The sequence below is a fragment of the Orycteropus afer genome, unplaced genomic scaffold (genome assembly GCF_000298275.1).
Source record: "Orycteropus afer afer isolate SDZICR_OR568_19922 unplaced genomic scaffold, OryAfe1.0 scaffold00214, whole genome shotgun sequence".
In the NCBI taxonomy this organism is placed as follows: domain Eukaryota; kingdom Metazoa; phylum Chordata; class Mammalia; order Tubulidentata; family Orycteropodidae; genus Orycteropus; species Orycteropus afer.
The window spans coordinates 5563318-5582560 of NW_006921801.1; the positions used below are offsets into that span (position 1 = coordinate 5563318).

At 39.3% G+C, this 19243-nt stretch overlaps 1 protein-coding gene across 1 annotated transcript in view; it reads left to right on the top strand.

Annotated features, from left to right (window-relative positions):
• Window positions 1-19243, top strand: part of PELI2 (pellino E3 ubiquitin protein ligase family member 2) — a 262851-nt gene that overhangs the window by 93138 nt on the left and 150470 nt on the right. The window contains exon 2 of the mRNA XM_007948360.2: window positions 3767-3896. Within this exon, the coding sequence (XP_007946551.1) occupies window positions 3767-3896 (130 nt within the window). The remainder of the gene's footprint in view (window positions 1-3766; window positions 3897-19243) is intronic.

Consider the following 19243-nt stretch of genomic DNA (forward strand, 5'->3'; position numbering starts at 1 on the left):
GGAGGAGGTATCACTATGGAAGTCAATTGCCCAATCTTCTGAGGAGTGGCTGGTGGGTTTGAACTGCCAGCCTGCAGGTTAGCAGTCAGATGTCTTAGGCACTATGCCACCAGAGCTCTCTGGTGGTTTAAAGAAATCTAAATTTATTCACTCACAGTTCTGGTGGCAAGAAGTCTGAAATAAAGGGGTCTGCAGGACCACGCTTTCTCTGAAGGCTCTAGAAGGGAATCGTTTGCCTTGTCCAGCTTCTAGTGGCTCCAGGCATTCTTTGGTTTGTGGCTGTTTAACTTCACTCTCAGACTTACCTTCACCTGCTTTCTCCTCTTTCTCCCTGTGTATCTCTCCACTGTGTATCTCTTACAGGGGTACTTGTCCTTGAATTTAGAACCCATCCAGATAACACAGGATGATCTCATCTCAAGATCCTTAATTTCATCTGCAAAGATCCTTCTCCCAAGTAAGGTATCATTCATAGGTTTTCAGGAGCTGGACATATCTTTTGGGGATCCTCATGCCACCCACCATACCCCCCATTGTCTGTGATAGTTCTCCCATCTGGTCAGCTTGACTCTTACGTGGATATCCCCTCCAGTCTATCCTGTGTTGTGCTGCCCTAGTGAATTTTCTATATATCCAGTCATGGAAGGTTTTGACTTAAATCTTACCAGACTCTTGTTTTCATTAGGGTAAGAAGTCATGCTCCTTACCATGAATTAGTAAGCTCTTAGAATCTCATACCTGCTTACCTTTTTCAGCCTCATTTCTCACTCCTTGCTCTCCAGTTGAACTCCATGTGCTAGTGAAACACCCAGCTACCCACAGTGCTCTTTGCCCTAGTACTCCCCCTTTGGTCTTCTTGTTTAGATTTCAAGACAGTTCAGGCAGTGGCCCATCATGCAGCCTTCCCAAGTACCTCTTCCCTTCTTGAACGCTTTGTACTACGAGTGTATCTTGTTGTGGTTGTTTGTTTCTGTCAAGTTTACTCCAACTCATGACGACCTTATGTATAACAGAATGAAACGTTACCTGGTCCTGTGCCATTTTCATGATCATTTTACATAAGTGTCTCATCCATTGTGCCATTGAGCCACTGCTTCGTTTTATTGCGCTTGTTTTTGTCCCTCTTTCCTTTTGAGCAGAGACTACTGTGAAGGCAGCGGAGCTGATATTCATCATTGTAGCCCTGGTGCTTGGCATTATAAATATTGAATGAATGACCATGTAGTTTAACCTAATTAGAAATTTGTCTCATCTTGACACTGGTTCTTCCACTGTACCTTAATTTTTTCCTATAGGATTTCTCACTGACTCATGGTCTAGCTGTCTTAAATGAGTAGGCAGTCTGTAAGTAGACTGGCATTATTATTACCTGCTTAACCTCAATGACTGTACATCTACACTCAGGCAATTCAAATTGAAATGTTTCTGCATATGTTAAGGTTGATGTTTCTATTTGTTTGTTTGTTTGTTTTTCCCTCTTTATATTAGATAAGGCTTTTTGGTTGAAAGTAGCAGAAACCAACCTGAGCTAGCTGAGATGAGAAAGAATTTCATGAACAAGGATCAGTACATCTGGGCCAATAGAGGCCCTCAGAGATCCTTTTTCAGTCCCTTTTGGCTGCTTTTCTCTCTTTTTTGGCTTCATTCTTCACTTCTCTGTTTCTTCATCCGCATTACAGGCTGTGACATCCTCACAGCTCCTGAGTTCACAGTTACAGCTTCAGCCACTCACAGAGACTGGCTGGTTGTCTTATCAGGGATCAGAATGTCATTGGCTAGCTTAGGCTGATGTCTAGCCAGTCAGCTCCAGAGTGGTTGGGAGTACTCTGGTCCAGCTGCTTCATTGAAGCCTGGTACTGGTACTGGGGTTCACTTTCCTTTGGAATTAAGGGATAGATTCCAGAGTGGACAAAGTTGTCATGAGCAGATGCCCTAAAGTGTCTACCATACTCTTTACTAGGCCGGATCCTGTTTTCCAGGAGTGTGTAGCTGGGAGAGGGTGCCCGGGTGGTGTAAATGGTTATATTCTCGACTACTGGCCAAAGTTGACAGTTCAAACCCACCCAGAGGACCTCAGAAGACACGCCTGATGATCTGCTTCCTTAAGATCACAGCCTTGAAAACCCTATGGAGCAGTTCTGCTCTGCACATATGGAGTCACCATGAGTTGGAAATGACTAAACAACAGCAGCATAGCTGAGAGGAGGATATAGCAGAGCTGGGAAAATGAGGGGCACAGGAAATCTTGCCAGGTTTTGTACTAATTGCTGCTTGGTCACAGTTTTGAAGATGTTTCTCTCAACTGGCCTTTTTGATTTGCATATGTTTTCCTTACTGTAGAATATTCATCTTGATTTAAGTGATACAGAAATATATTATAACAGTGTGTTGAAAACAGTTGTTTATTCATGGGTAATGTATAGTAGTCCTCACACAGGTGTTTAAGAAAATAATGTACATTGTTCTGATTTTGCCTGAGAAGAAGAAGAGGAATAAAACTTGAAGTATCTTATTTCTTTATTCTAGAAACGTTTTCATATAGCTAACATTCCTTTGTGATGGAAATGGAAGCAGATTAAAAACACAGCAGGAATAACTTTGGGTGATAATTTAAATCCATTGTCACATGGTAGCTACCAGATTGTAAAACACACACAAAGCCTCTTTGTTTCAACATTTACTCCTCTGGAGTGGGTTTCACATCCCCTCTTGGCAGCACCTACCACCATGCTCTTCCTCTGCGTGAAACTGGAGAAGGAAAGGGGGGGAGGGCACCTACCAGCCCATTAGGGTAGGAGGAGCCTGCTACCAGATTGTCCCCTAACGCTGGTGTTCTGAGGGAGCCTTGGAATTGCCATATTTATCCTTGTAAATTTTAAATGATTCCCTGCCCTTCTTCAGTTTAGTTCTTGAAAAGGGCTTCTGCCAAGGGGAAGGCAGAGAGAATAGTCATGTCAGTATGGCAACATGGGACAGTAGAACACACAGCACTAGAAAATAAAGTTGAAAATTGAAAAGCTGATTGCATTTCTGCAAGTCTTTTCAACACTGGTGTTAGTAAATACAGGAAATTTGCTTAAGGACATATTTATTATATGTTCCAGGTGGCTGTTTAAGTTATTAGACAATTTATGGACTAAAGCAAATTGTTTCACTTTTGGATCTCTTTATGGGCAACCTTTGTATAGAATCATAGTTTATAAATTTTTGCAAGATATTTTTTGGCTAACATGACAGTGTAGTCTTCAAATAGGAATGAATCTGGAGGTACTGAATTCGGAACTTTTAAGAAAAGTTTGGTCTTTTTACAAATAAAGATCCTAGAGATAACATTAACATGATTTGAGAGTGAGAAATGAAGTTTAATTAGCATGCTGTTTTCTAACTAGTTCATTTAAAAATATCTCTTGAGTGTTTCTCTGGGGTCTATCAGAATGGTGCTCACAGAATTGAGCCAGCACTAATATTGTCTCTGCAGAATACTCATTCGCATATTTATGTACTGTCTTTAACCAAAAAGGTCTGAGGAGTCTGACATTGTAGACTAGGAAACCTGTACTTCCTTGTACATCACTCTTAAATTAAGTTTCTGGAACTGATTTGAATTTCATGGCAGCTGAAGTCTGTTTTGCAGTCCTTTCCTTTTGTGGGATGTTTAGTGGACAATTCTTTATAACCATTCCTGTCTTTTCCTTATTTCATCCAAACCTGTATTCTTAAAACTCTTGAAATTTGCAAATAAATGAGCTCTCATTTCTGTTTATAGGTACAATGGTGCTTTACCTAATGGAGACAGAGGGAGGAGGAAAAGCAGATTCGCTCTCTATAAACGGCCCAAGGCTAATGGAGTCAAACCCAGCACAGTCCATGTGATATCAACGCCCCAGGCATCCAAGGTATGTGGCAAATAATGACTCTCATTTACTCCTCATCAGCCTCTTTCTTTCCTTTCAGTCTTTTTTTTTTTTAAGGACAGAGTTTTTCAACCATTAAAAACAAAGAAACCAAAGCCACTGCCATTGAGTTGATTCTGACTAATAGGGACCTTATAGGATAGAGTAGAAGTGCTCCATAGGAAATCCAAGGCTGTAAATCTTTATGGAAACAGACTGCCTCATGCTATCCTGTGGAGCGGATGATGGGTTTGAACTGCTGACCTTTTGATTAGCAACTGAATGGTTTAACCACTGCATCACCAGAGCCTTCAACCATTTGTTGTTATGTGCCATCCAGTCGGACCGACTCATAGCGACCCCTCCTTCTGTTTCCGAGGCAGTATCCCTACGGAAGTAGATTGCTCCGGCTTCCTTCCGAGGAGTGGCTGGTGGGTTTGAATCGTCAGCCTTCTGGTTAGCAGTCAAGTGCCTTAGGCACTATGCTAACCATTAAGGGTTGGATATTCTTGGTTGTGAGGGCTGTGCTGTGCACTGTAGAATGTTTAGCAGTATCACTGGCCTCTGCTCACTAGATGCCGGTAGTACGTGTGCGCGCCCATATACACATGCACGCGCACACACACACACACACGCCTGCTGTGACAACAAAAAATGACTCTAGACTTTGCCAAACGTCTCCTGGCAGGGGGCAGAATCACTCCCCTATCCTCCTCATACCCTTGTCCCCTGACCATTATGAACCACCGCTTTAGGATGTAATGGAACCAGCATACACAATTCAGAAGAGGATGTGTAATAGGGGATATCATTGCTGATGGCAGATGGACCTTAGCTGAAAACAAAGGATACCACAAAGATATTTACTTGCATTTTATTTGACTGTGTAAAGGCATTTGATTGTGTGGGTCATAACCAATTATGGATAACATTATAAAGAATTGCACTCATGAGGAATCTGTACGTAGACCATGAGGCTGTCATTCGAATAGAACAAGGGGATACTGCATGGTTTAAAATCAAGAAGGGTGTGCATCAAGGTTGTATCCTTTCACCATACTTAGTCATTCTGTAAACTGTGCAAATAATCAAGAAGCTGGACTATACGAAGAAGAGCACAGCATCAGGATTGGAGGAAGACTCATTCGCAGCCTGTGATACGAAGATGACAACCTTGCTGGCTGAAAGGGAAGACTGCATGAAACGTTTACTGATGGAGATCAAAGACTACAGTCTGCAGTATGAATTAGGCCTCAACTTAAAGAAAACAAAAATCCTTACAATTGGATCAATAAGCAACATCATGACAAATGGAGAAAAGATTGAGGTTGTCAGGAATTTCATTTTACTTGGATCCATAATCATGAGCTGCCAGAACAAACAAATCTGCCTGGAATAGTAGATATAGAATAGTCAGGACAAATCTGTCCAGAACGCTCCTTGGAGGTGAGAATGGCCAGACTTCATCTCACCTACTTTGGTCATGTTGTCAGAGGGGACCGTTCCCTGGAGAAGGATGTCATGCTTGATAAAGTGGAGGGTCAGCGAAAAAGGGGAAGACCCTCAAAGAGATGAACTGACACAGTGGCTGCAATGACGGGCTCAAGTACAGCAGGGATTGTGAGGATGGCACTGGACCGAGCAGTGTTTTGTTCTGTTGTACATAGGGTCACTATGAGTCAGAGCCGACTAGTGGCACCTAACAGCAACAAAAACAACAATCATTATGAACCACTGCTTTAGGATATAATAGTACCTAAGGCCCTTGACTGCTAACCAGAGGCTGGCAGTTCAAACACACCAACCACTCCTCAGAAGGAAGGTTGGGCCAATCTACTTTTGTAGTGATAACGCCTCAGAAACCCAGGGAGGGGTCGTTATGAGTTGGGACTGACTTGATGGCACATAACAACAACAATAAGTACCAACATATGTAGTAATGTAGAATAGTTGTGACAGAAAAGAGAAATGGTATCCTAAAGTTGATATAAACTTGATCTTTCTGTAAACCTTATTAAGGTTTTTTATTTTATCTGGTAATTGAGTGCAATGGGTGTTTACCCATAATCTACATGTATGTGGAATTGAATTTGTGTGCTTATTAGAAAGATTGGAAATAGACCTATGTGCTGTAAAAAGCCTATGACACATATTTCCTTCATAAATTTAAAGTGAATGAAATGTTCATTTATGATTAATTTAATTTGTTTTCTGACATGTAAGTGAGAGAAAAACCTGAATTTCCATTCTGGTTGATAAATTTTATCTATTAGATTTATGGCAGTTTTTCTTTTAATTAAATACATCCTTTAAATGTGTGGTATAGTTTCCTTTTCTATAACATAATTGTATTTATCTGGAGTATTTTATATGGGCCGCTGGCTGTATATCGTAACGGGTTTGGACCATCTGGAAGAAATAAAATACTCGATTCCTATTTATACTTAAAACCTAAGTTTAAAAAGAAATGAATACCTTCACAAAAGCACTATGATACTGGGATAGGACTCACTCTTAAGGATAGGCTTTTAGCCCAACAGTAGAAAGACTTACATGCAGAATACCCAACCCAGGGCGACACACCCACCTACTCTACGGGGACACATCCATTGGAGCAGTTGGCCATGGGGCACTAGAGGAGCGGCATTCACATGGAGGGAAAGCTGGACAGACAGGAGTGCATAACTAAGACGGGCACAGGGACGGGAGTCACAGGGAAGGGAGGGGAGGAGAGTGGGCCAGGGTTGGGGATGGAAATAGGGGAGTGAAACCAAATGTACACAAACTGTGGAATGTAAAACAATTTCTGCTCTGTAAATTTGCACCCAAAGCACAATTAAAAAAAAAAAAAAGATATTTATACTCAGTGTTTGAAACATAGAGCACCTTTATTAATGCTTTTATTTTAAATTTTCCTATTGTTTTTGAAGCAGTACCATTAAAAGGGTTTGCTAGAATGTACCTGGGAGCTCTGGTAGCATGGTGCCTAAGGCACTTGACTGCTAACCAGAAGGCTGGCAGTTCAAACCCACCAGCCACTCCTCGGAAGGAAGGTTGGGCAATCTACTTCTGTAGTGATACTGCCTCAGAAACCCAAGGAGGGATCACTATGAGTTGGATTGACTCGGCAGCACGTAACAACAACATCAACAACAACAGAATGTACCTATTAGGATTGTCTTGTGTGAATGAGGAAACAGATAGGAAAATATCAAACACCAAGGAAGCAGAAAAGGGAAAGATAATATTTAATTGCCAAATTTCTGACTAGGGAAAGGGAAATAAGCTAAAATTTTTATGGAGAAAAAGAGAAGGGCACATTATAAGGAGGACAAAGGAAACCCAGTCTTAAATTCATTCTGAGGGAAAGAGGAGATGAAATAGCAACAGAATCTTGGAAAGTCATGGAAATTTTCTGAGAAGATTTTATGATCTAAAACTACTTGGTTCAGAAGTGATACCAAGACAAATGTTTCTAAGCATGTAATGAGTGCCACAATGTTCCAGTATGATAGATGTGGTTCTTTTATTTTTGTCCATATCTGGGCAGTCTACTTCCATAGTGATACTGCCTCAGAAACCCAAGAAGGGGTTGTTATGAGTCGGGTCCAACGTGACGGCACATAACAATAACAACATATGAATTATAATATTTTAGTATTACATTTTTGTCGTCTTCTCACTTCCTTTCATCTGGATCTATACCTTTTACATTTACTTTTTGATCTCAGATTTTATGTTAATACAGTGACTTCAAGTATTTTCAAAAAATTTTATGGAAAACTTACTTTGATTACCCAGACTTAATGGTACAATGTTGTTGTTGTTAGATGTAATTGAGGCAATTCCACCTTGTAGCAAAGCCATGTGACAGAGTAGAACTACCCCATAGGGTTTTTTAATCTGTGACCTTTTTTTGGCAACATTTTATTGTGATTTAGGTGAAAGTTTACAAAGCAAAAGCAAATTAGCTTCTCATTCAACATTTTGTGCATAGTTTGGGACATTTGTTGTAATCCCTTCAATGTCAGCACGCTCTCCACTTCCATGCTGAGTTCCCTGGTTCAGTCCACCCAGCCTTGCCTTTTGAATTTTACTTCTGGGCAAATATTGCCCTTTTGTTCTCTGATAGTTGAATGTTCTGAGGAGCACATTCCTCGTGGGTGTTATTGTTCACTTTATAGGCTTGCCAATTGTTTGGTTTCCAGGAGTGGGTAGTCTCCAGGACTGGGTTCTGTTCTGACTTTGAAGGGTATCTAAGGCCCTTAGTCTTGGAGGTTCCGCCAGTCTGTATCAGCCCAACAAGCCTAATCTTTTTTTATGAATTTGAATTTTGAATTCTACATTTTACTTTCACTCGTCTGGGACCTTCTTCTGTGATCCCAGCCACAACAGTCAGTAGTGGTAGCCAGAGACCTTTTAGTTGTTCTTGTCTCAGCCTTGTGGAGGCTGTGGTTCATGTGGTCATGAGTCCTTTGGAATAATTGTTTCTTTGCTTTTTTGATTTTCTTAACTCTCTTTTGCTCTAGACAGGAAGAGAGCAATAGTTGTATCTTAGGAGGCCTGTGCTGTAATCTTTACGGAAGCAGATGGCCAGATCTTTCTCCCATGAAGCCGCTAGGTGGGTTTGAGCTGCCAGTCTTCAGTTAGCAGCTCAGCACTTAACCATTGTGCCATCAGGGCCCCTTCATGGTATGATAAACATGAAAATTAGCTATGATTGGGTGATCAGTGTCTCTTCCTTCATTCTCTGCCATCTACTCCAGTTTTAGCCTTTTATGTTTTACCTTTATACATAGATTTTACTTACAGTGTTTTAGGTCATACCTCTTTTGGTACTTATCTGTCTAAATCTGTGTTTTAAAATACCACCCACAGTACTGGAGTTGGGCAAATTGGATTTCAGTTTTGATGCTCTCATCTCATATACTGGGAAAAATATATTCTCAGGGCCTCAGTTTTCCTCACTTATAAAATGATTGAGTTTGGCTCTAGGCAAGAGCCATGTTGAATCAGTTAAGATTCTTTGGTTATGAGCAATCAGAATGCTTATCACTTACAAAAACAAAAACAGATAAATTGTTAAAGTATAAGGCAGGAACTCTGGTGGCGTAGTGCCTAAGGTACTTGACTGCTAACCAGAAGGCTGGCGGTTCAAACCCATCAGCCATTCCTCAGAAGGTAGGCTGGGCAATCTACTTCTGTAGTGATACTGCCTTGGAAACCCAAGGAGCAGTCGCTATGAGTCGAGTCCAACTTGACGGCACATAACAACAACAACAAGGTAGAAGCAGCTCTCAGAATTGGGGAGAAAGTTGAAACACGAGGTTTTGCGAGAGAAGAGAACTATAATATCAACAGGAATGAACATGGGTATTATTTCAAGGGTGTTATAAAATAACTTGGCTCCAGCCATCTTCTATATTTTTTAAGGATTTTAAACTTTCAGGAGAGAGAGTCTGATAGGCCAAGGGAATGGGTAGACCAGAAATATTATTTAGTGTAAGCTGGTCACCTACCTCATGTTGCCTTTATCTTGTTCATCTTAATACCTCTGTGTTGAAGACTTTGTGCATAGTAGATGCTGAGTAGCAGCTTGTACAGTAAGTGAGTGCTACACTGACCTTTTTTTGTCCTACGTGAACTTAGGACTTCAGTCACAAATCCCTCATTCCTTCTGTTCAGACTCTCATCCCTCACCATCTTTGCCTGCCCCTCCTTTTACCAGTTGTTGTATTGGCCCCTTTCACTTTGGATCCCCATTCATTTGTAAACAAAGCCCCTTTCTATTTAACCTTTTCTTCAAAATACTCCTCCCAGTGTCTCACCATACCTAAATCCTGTTTTCTTCCCCCATCTCTTCCAGTCCATGGAACTAAAACAGATTCCATTCTGCTGCTTCCACCAGTCTCCTTTTTTAAATCTTAGATTATCAATTTAAGTGACCTTTTCCCCAGCTTCTCCTGACTTTAATGACCTTTGGTTCACTTTTCCATGTATTTCAGTTACTTGAATCTCTGTCTTTACATCCCGCAACCTCTATAAACCATGCACTAGTGTCCATGGTAGTGATCATTTCCATACCATGGCTCGTGGTGCTTCAGGCTTTCAGTTTCAGAACGTGTCATGTGGTCGACTTTCTCACTGACAATAGTGCACTGTACAGTCCATCGTCATTTGGAAATGTTTCACCACCAGGATCTCAGATTCTGAAATTCTGTCCTTTGACCATAATCTCCAGTTTCATTATTGTTCTTAGGTGACATGGACTCGATTCTGACTCATGGAGACTTCATGTGTGCAGAGTAGAATTGCTCCATAGGGTTTTCAAGGCTGGGACCTTTCAGAAGCAGATGAGCAGGCCTGTCTCCCAACATGCCTTTGAGTGGATTTGAACTGCCAACCTTTTGGCATGTACTTGAGTGCTTACCTGTTTGACCTACCAGTTCATTAAACTTGTATATATGTACTTTTACTGAATTTATTGCCTAACATCGTCAGGACATCCAGCCCTTTTGTTTGTCCTTATATGTTAGGGTTTTTAGCCCACTTGGCTTCCAGTTACGTGTTATGTGTTGTTGCTACCCCAGATTTGGTGGCTTTTGGAACCCCTCCTTGTAAGTCCCTGGCTCTGGGCCTTTTCCCAGCCCTGATGTGTTCCTTGTCACTTACCTCATTGCCCTGCAGAGTGCCAGATTCTTTACCATCTGCTCCAGTTTTAGCCTGTTACGTTATGTGGTGGTACTTGGCAAAAGCTGTTTGATCTTAATTGACAGTAGTCTGTCATTCCTCAATATTTTTTTTTCCTTTTTTTAAAAGACATTTTATTGTGATTTATGTAAAACTTTATGGAGCAAATTGATTTTCCCTTCAACAGTTCATACACGTTGTTTTGTGTCATTGATTGCAGTCCCTGCAATGTAACAGAATTCTTCCCTCTTCACCTCTGCGTTTACTGTTTCCCTTTGTTCTTATTTCCTATGCCTTCCTGTCCTCTGAGCTTCTCCTTGTGCAGATGCTGCCCTTTTGATCTCATGGGGTTGATTGTCCACCTTACAGGCCTATCATTTGGCTGAAAGGTGAGCCATGGGGTGAGTTCAGTTACAGACTTGAAGAGTGTCCAAGGGCCATAGTCTCAGGGGTTCCACCATTCTCTATCCAGCTAGTAAGCCTGATCTTTTTTATTATTTTGAGTTTTGTTCCATATTTTTCTCCCACTCTACCCAGGACCTCCTTGTGATCCCTTTCAGAGTGGTTGGCAATGGTAGCTAGGCACCATCTAGTTCTTCTGGCTTTCTTAAATTTCTGATTCTGCAGTGTTGGTAATGAAAGAGTCCTCTTTGATTGGCGTTGTAAAAGTGAGACCTTGAAGGGTAGATGTGACAATCACTCATTATAATTTGAGTACTTTGCCTTTTGACTGTGTTGTTTCCTCTCTCTGCCACAACCAGAGCTGTACACTCTCTGGGGTCAAGACACAGAGTCCTCCTTTGCTGGTGTAGTGGTAGCTGGGAACTGGAGTCCTTGGCCTTCGGTACATGCTGATGTCCACAATAGGTCAGATGAGGATGTGAGAGTGTGCTGATATTGTGTACTCTCTATTTGTGTACTCTTCATTTGTGTACATATTTGCTCTGGAAATAATATTTTCAGATATTTCTCTGATTGTCTAATATGTTTTCAAAAACTCAAAAGTCCTATTTTACTTGTGGCAATTCTATTACATAGACATAAAGCCTTAAGCAATTTATTCAATAAATATTTATTTAGCACTTTCTATGGCTAGCATCAGGAGCTCTGGTAGTGCAGTGCCTAAGGCACTTGATTGCTAACCAGAAGCCTGGCGATTCAAACCCACCAGCCACTCCTCAGAAGGAAGGTTGGGCAATCTACGTCCGTAGCAATACTGCCTCGGCAACCCAAGGAGGGGTAGCTATGAGTCAGGTCCGACTTGATGGCAAAATAACAACCACAACAATTTAAAATAATTCTCTGACTTGAAAATTTATTAGAACTTCCAAAAATACTTTTTATATAAATACATCACTGCAGTTTAGATTTATTTTCCTGATCGTTGCAAACCAGTTATCTATTGAGATGAGGAAACAACTTTCTGAAAACTTAGTAAACCAGGGCAGTGAATTTTCAATCATTATTGACAAAGCTTCAACCATGTGACAGAAGTGTTTTAATAATTTATTTAAAATGAAGTATTCAACATTTTGAAGATATTTGATAGTTTTTGTTGATTTCATGAAGGTGGAATGAACAATATGTAAAATATATTAAACTTTATTGTCATACTCAAGCAAAAGGATTTCAGTGAGAAATATTTACATGAAAACCTTATGGATTTTGTACGGATGGTGCAAATATAATGCTAGGGATAAAAAAGTGATTTACCTGAATTCTAGAAAAACTGAGTGTTTTCATTTGATATGTCTTACTCGTATTCATTTTTGGATAATTGATTAGAAAGATGAAAACCAAGTATATCACTCAACATTTTTTTCTTAAAATTATTTTCTTTATTATCTTATATAAAATAAATACCAGAGATATTATTAGATAATATTTAAGACTTTGGAATTGAAATTATGAAGCATTTGGGCCTTGATAGGAATCCTGTGATATTATTGAGGCAGAATCAGTTTGGAAATCATATGAAGAGTAGAATATTCACTTTATTAGAAATTGTGAGATAGCATTTGAACAATTAAAACTTTGCAGAGATTGGCTTTAAAAAATTGTATTCCTATGCCAGAATTTTCTTTGGTTTCATAAGAAAGAAAAATTTCAATTATTACAGTGGACTGATTTATTTGACAAATTATAAATGGTAAAACATAATAATTAATGTTGAAAATGATGAAGGTGAACCAGAGGATATTAAGAGAAATAAGAACATTTGAAAGTAAACAAAATATTAATTCTAAGAGACAAACTATTAAATTATCCAACAGATTACATGAAAATACATTTATTTGATGACAAACCTGAAAAAGATATGTAGTAATAGGCTTTTAATTTATTGATTTTGGAAGCTGCCTAATTGATGTGTTTAAAACACCAGAAAGCAAAGAGCAACAGAATTTTATAAAATGAAGCCATTTAATTAAACATGACAGTTGAAGAAGTGATTTTCATGGCTTAGATGATAACAGAAATAATGACATAAAATCCCTCTGCTGTTAGTGCTTGAAAAGTTTTATTTTAATTGATATCAGTTCAGTAGAAGATAATAGCATATGTACCATGAGCAATATTATGTTATGAGAAAATGTGTGCCAGCCAAGACTCAGTTTACCCATTCACTTTGAATTAAACAAGGGAAGTTATTGGAAGAGTTTGGATTCCTGTATCAAATCATAACTCAGACATTGCTTTGATTAGTTTGTGACAGATACATTAAATAAAGGCTCATACCAGTGATTTCTAACAATTAACAGAGGACTCAGGAATGATTAGCGTGATTTGATGAATGAATAGTGCTGTAACTTACATCACTTGGGTGCAGTGTTAGAGTCTGTGTAGTTATTATATTCATTAGAGAATAATGGAAATGTTGTTAAATTTTGGACTTAAATACTTACTTGTAATTTTACTACAATTCTGGTTGCTAGATATTATCACCTTTGCCATAAATAGTTGTCATAAACATACCTGTAATTAGGTGATTATCTCATTTTATATTTTACATAGAATGAATTTTAACATCAAGAATTGGTCATTATTAACCATCTGATATATTTCTGTAATTTACTTGTATTTAGTTTTGATTTTGACTGATCAATACAGTTATGTTTCATAAACATTTTGTATAGTTTTGGCATTGCTAATAGTGTAATTATAGTAATTTATGAAATGCCCTTTTCCTTATCTTTTGTGATAGTTTTTTACTTCTGTTGTCCACAAAGTAAACAATAATCTATCTTGTTTAAATACGTTTTCTTTCAAATAATGTAAGTGCAGTGCTGGCTTTTTGCTACTTTGTTGAAGCCAGGCAACTTTAAGTACACTTGTCTAAGATCTGAAACTGCATCATTATTCATTGCCATTTCTCCATTCAGATTTGTATAAGAGGATTTAAAGTAGTTTTAATATAATTGATCAAAAATCAAACTAAACTCACTGCCATCAAGTCGGATCCGACTCATAGCAGCCCCTCCTTGGATTTCTGAGGCGGTATCACTAAGGAAGTAGCTTGCCCCACCTTCTTCCGAAGAGTGGCTGGTGGGTTTGAACTGCCAGCCTTCTGGTTAGCAGTCAAATGCATTGGGCACTACACCACCAGAATTCCTAATATAATTGATAGAATGTTTATAATTAAAATTTAAGGTATGATTCACAGTACTCACTTTAAATACTTCCAGAAAGTTGAAGAGTTGATTCAGAATGTCATATTTCTTATTTTTGGCTAATAATGAAGTAATAATAAATAATATACTGTGGTAGTTAAGGTTGTCAACTTGGCTGGGCCTGATTGAGTGGCTGGGCAGCTGGAAATAATGATTCCCCATGATGAGACTGGCAGTCAACTCCATGGTGGAATTTGCTGCCTGCAGCTGAGTAGCTGTTTTAGGGAAGTGGTCTACTTCCCGTATATAAGGAAAAGCTTTGGGATTGGTCTCTAGCTGAACCTTCATTCAGTAGCCTGCTATGCTCTGTTGATCTTGGGACTTCCAATGGATTTGAATTAATGGCCTCCTGCCATGTGGTTTGGTAACGTTGGGACTGCGCCTTTTTACTTGTCAGCCTTGGATTTGTCAGCCTCTGTAGCTAGCAGTGGTCTGAGTGAAGAAAAGCCTGCAGCGTCATTGGGCCAGGAGCAGGAGGCAGAGCTGAAGCCCAAGGTTGAGGGGCTTTCACCCAGCCCCTAGAGCCTGGCACTTTGAACTTGGACTTAAAGCCTCCAAACTGTAAGAGAATACACTCCTGTTTGTTAAAGCCACCCATTTGTGGTATATTTGTTAGAGTGGTACTAGATAACCAAAACATATACTAATGTTGACACTAACATTTTTTTCCCTCTACCCCTTCTATCATATATAGTTACATTTTTTCCCCCAAGCACTAGCAAATGGTATTTTGTGTATGCAGAATAGTCACAAGGTTATTTCTGTCCTCTTTTCTGTTCATTGATATTTAACATATATCTTTACTTTGCTGCTTTGTGGTGTGAGCAAAAGAATTATCCATTGTTTTCTACCAAGAGACATTTATTACTTATTTTCCTTTTCTTCTATTCCATTTCTGCTGTTTCCAGACAATAATTGATACTCTGACTCTTACCATTACTTTCCTTATAAGAGGAAGGGGTTGGGGATATCACCTTGTGAGCATTTTCATCAAATGTCATTTCAGTCTGAAATTTGAAGAAGTGTCATAGAATCTCACAATAAGCCATTTCTAATAGAAGTACTTCTTTGTATTTATTATGTGATAGGCAGAGTAAAAGGAGCTCTGGTGGTGTAGTGGGTAAGGCATTTACTCAAGATTTAAATCCCAAGATCTGGTTAACAAACCAGAAGGTCAGCAGTTCAAAACCACCAGCCACTCCACAGGAGGAAGATGGGGGAATCTACTTCCTTAATGATTTACCACCTTGGAAACCTAATGTGAGTCACTGTGAGTCAGAATCGACTCGATGGTAGTAAGTTTGTTTTTTTGGTTTGGGCAGAATAAAGATGCCCCCAAAAGATGCCCATGCCTTACTCTCTGAAACCTGTGAATATGTTACAAGGCAATAGGGAGTTTGCAGTAGAATTAAAGTTATAATCCTTAAAAGAGGGAGGTTATGCTGGATTGAGGTCCCTGGATGACGCAAATGCTCAACTGGTTTGTGCTCAACTACTAACGTAAGGGTTGGCAGTTCAAACCTACTCGGCATCACTGCCAAAGAAAGGACTGAGGTCTGCTTCTGTGAAGATTACAGCCAAGAAAACCCTATGGGGCAGTTCTACTCTGTAACCTTTTGGTTTTTAGAGTAGGTGGAGCCTCGGTTCTGGAGCCCTCATTTGTGTCAGTGTTTATCCTTGTAAACATTGCTCTCAGGTGAGTTCTGGGTGGCTGTCCCTGTCTTCCCTGCATTCCCGCCTGATCATTAAGTTAAATTCCCCCGGTGAGCATGTTTTCCCTTGCTTCTGCACCTTTGCCTGTGATGTTCTTATTGCTTAGAATATACTCTGGCTTCATATACCAACCTTTGCTCCCACTATCCCTTAAAACATACCCAAATGTCATTTCCTCTACCTTCTCCCAGACACTTCCTTCACTCCAAGCCTCAGTGAGAAGTCCTTTTTGAATTTCTAAAGTGTTTGTTGTATATTCCTAGAAATGCCCTGAATGCTGTTAGAATTGTTGACTTAACTTATCTTGTCATCCTAGCCAGCAAGCTCCTTGAAGACAAAGTCTTTTATCTCTCTGTATTGCCGTTGACCAGCATAGTTTGTCAAATGCATAATCAAACGTTGTGACCTGCCTTAAGCACATACTGGAATAGGAAGTTGCTCTACTGGGTCAGTAACTGATATATTGGTGTTCCATAAACCCACAGGTACATGCAGAAATCAGTTTACAGTTTCAAGTACGTTTGGTAATTTTTGTTCTAGATAGTTCTGGAATTGGGATTATACTGTGTATATTCCAATTTATTGAAAGAGATCCATATTTGTGCTCCTTCCAAAGAAAGGTGATCCAACAGAATATGGAAATTATCAAGTAGTATCATTAAAATCACACTAAGTAAAATCTCACTGAAGATAATTCAGAAATGATTGTAGCAGTATATTGACAGGATACTTCCAGAAATGCATGCTGGATTCTGAAGAGGATGTGGAATGAGGGATAGTTTGCTGCTGTCAGATGGATCTTGGCTGAAAGCAGAGAGTACCAGAAGGATGTTTACTTGTGTTTTATTGACTATGCAAAAGCATTCAAATGTGTGTATCCTAACAAGTTATGAGTAACATTGAGAAGAATGGGAATTCCAGAACACTTAATTGTGCTCATGAGGAACCCGTATGTAGACCAGGAGGCTGTTGTTTGAACAGAACAAGGGAATACTGCATGGTTTAAAATCAGGAAGGGAGTGTGTCAGAGTTGTATCCTTTCACCATACGTATCCAAATTATATGCTGAGCAAATAATCCGAGAAGCTGGACTGTCTGAAGAGGAATGTGGCATCGGGATTGGAAGAAGACTGACTAATAACCTGCGCTAGGCAGACAACAGGGCCTTGCCTGCTGAACGTGAAGATAGGTTGAAGCACTTACTGGTGAAGATTAAAGACTACAGTCTGCAGTATGAATTACAGTTCAACATAAAGAAAACGAAAATCCTCACAACTGCACCAATAAAAGCAGCATCCTGATAAATGGAGAAAAGATGGAAGTTCTCAAAGATTTCATGTTACTTGAATCCACGGTCAGCATCCATGGAAGCAGAAGTCAAGAAACCAGACATCGTATTGCACTGGAAAAATCTGCTGCAAAAGACCTCTTTAAAGTGCTGAAGAGCAAAGATGTCTCTTTGAAGACTAAGGTGTGCCTAACCCAAGCTGTGGTGTTTTCAGTAGCCTCATATGTGTGTGAAAGCTGGACAATAATAAGGAAGACTGTAAAAGAGTTGATGGTTTTGAGTTGTGGTGTTGGTGAAGTATACTGAAAGTACCATGGCGAAGAACTAACAGATGTGTCCTGGACGAAGTACAGTTGGAATGCTTTTTGGAAGCAAGAATGTTCAGACTCTCTCCTACTTTGGTCACGTCAGAAGGGACCATTCCCTGGAGAAGGATATCATGCTTGGTAAAGTGGAGGGTCAGCAAAAAAGGGGAAGGCCCTCAACGAGGTGGATTGACACAGCTGCAACAATGGGCTAAGATATATAGCAAGGATTGTGAAGCTGACACAGAACTGGGCTGTGTTTCATTTCGTTCTCTTGTACGTGGGGTCACTGTGAGTTGGAGCTGACTGGATGGCACCTAACAACAACATAGCTTTGTATCATTTTTTCCATCTATTATATTGTAACATTTCCCCATACCATTAAATGACTATTGAAAACTTGAGTTTTAATCATTGCATAGTGTTTAGTTATGTGAGTATATTAAAAAGTGTTTCATCTTCTATTGCTGGAAATTTAGTTTCCAGATTTTCTCTATTGTTAATAACATCTTGATACTCAGCGTTCCATAACATCTTGTATTCTGATCTTTTTTTTTTCCTTTTGATCTCAGGAATTGCGTACTTGTTCTGTAAGAATGTTAAGAAAAAGTAGTTGATTTAACAATTTTTTTTTTCAAATTATGAAATCCAGACTGGGCTTTGAAGTTTAGACTTCACTAATTTTTACCTTGGTTCCACCATTTACTTGCTGTGGGTTCTGGGCAAAATATTGAACTTTTCTGTGACTCACACCTTGTTAGAGTTTGTATTAGTCAGCAGAGGCCAGGTTATCTTGTAATAACAACTCCTAAATCTCAGTTTTGCTAAAACAAAACATATTTTATACTTGCATTTCATGTTCATTATGAGTAGCATGGAGGCTGTGTTCATCATGGAAATCCAGGGCCTCAGTTTGGTGGAAAGTTCGTTTTGAGTTATACTTAAGAGATGATGGGAAAAGAGAAGGGGGAGTATGTGGCTTTTAAAGCTAATGCTTAGAAGGGGCATGCTTTCCTTCTGCCAGCAAGTCTCAGAGCTCTGCTTGTGTACCACAGGATGGGATGTGGTATTCTTTTGCAGGGAATGTCATCAAATATTAGCATAGAGTAGTACAGTCTAGCTCTAGGTTTTTGAGGGTTAACTGATGTGATTCTTGAAGCAAGGCACTTGGAAGATATCATACGTCTAGCCCATGGGAGCACTTGATCAATGTTAGCTGATACTGTTAGCAATTGGTTTCTCTGGAAAGAATTATCTGTAACCGTAAGTTATAATGGGCTGAGGATGGGATAAAACCTGGTGTCCATACTTAATTATTGCCAGTTCGATTATACAAAGAACTTTTGGGTAAAATACACTGATTACAAATTAAAACTACATCTTTATAATTTGATTTTGGCTCCCTCAGTAAACTTTAAAATTTAAATTGATCATATTCTTTAGATGACAGCAATAAAGCTTTCATAATGAACAGTTTCTGAATTATTTAATCCACTAACTTTGAAAGTCCATGTATTTCCTCACTGGAGAATGTTCTTATCAATTACAGGACTTTGATAAGACATTATATGTGAAAATGCATCAGACCTTAAATTGGTTGTGGATCAGCCTGCCAGTGTTTCTTTCATTCCTTCCTTTCTGTATTTTCAATTTAAAGTTAAACCTTTGCGTCACATGAATTGATTA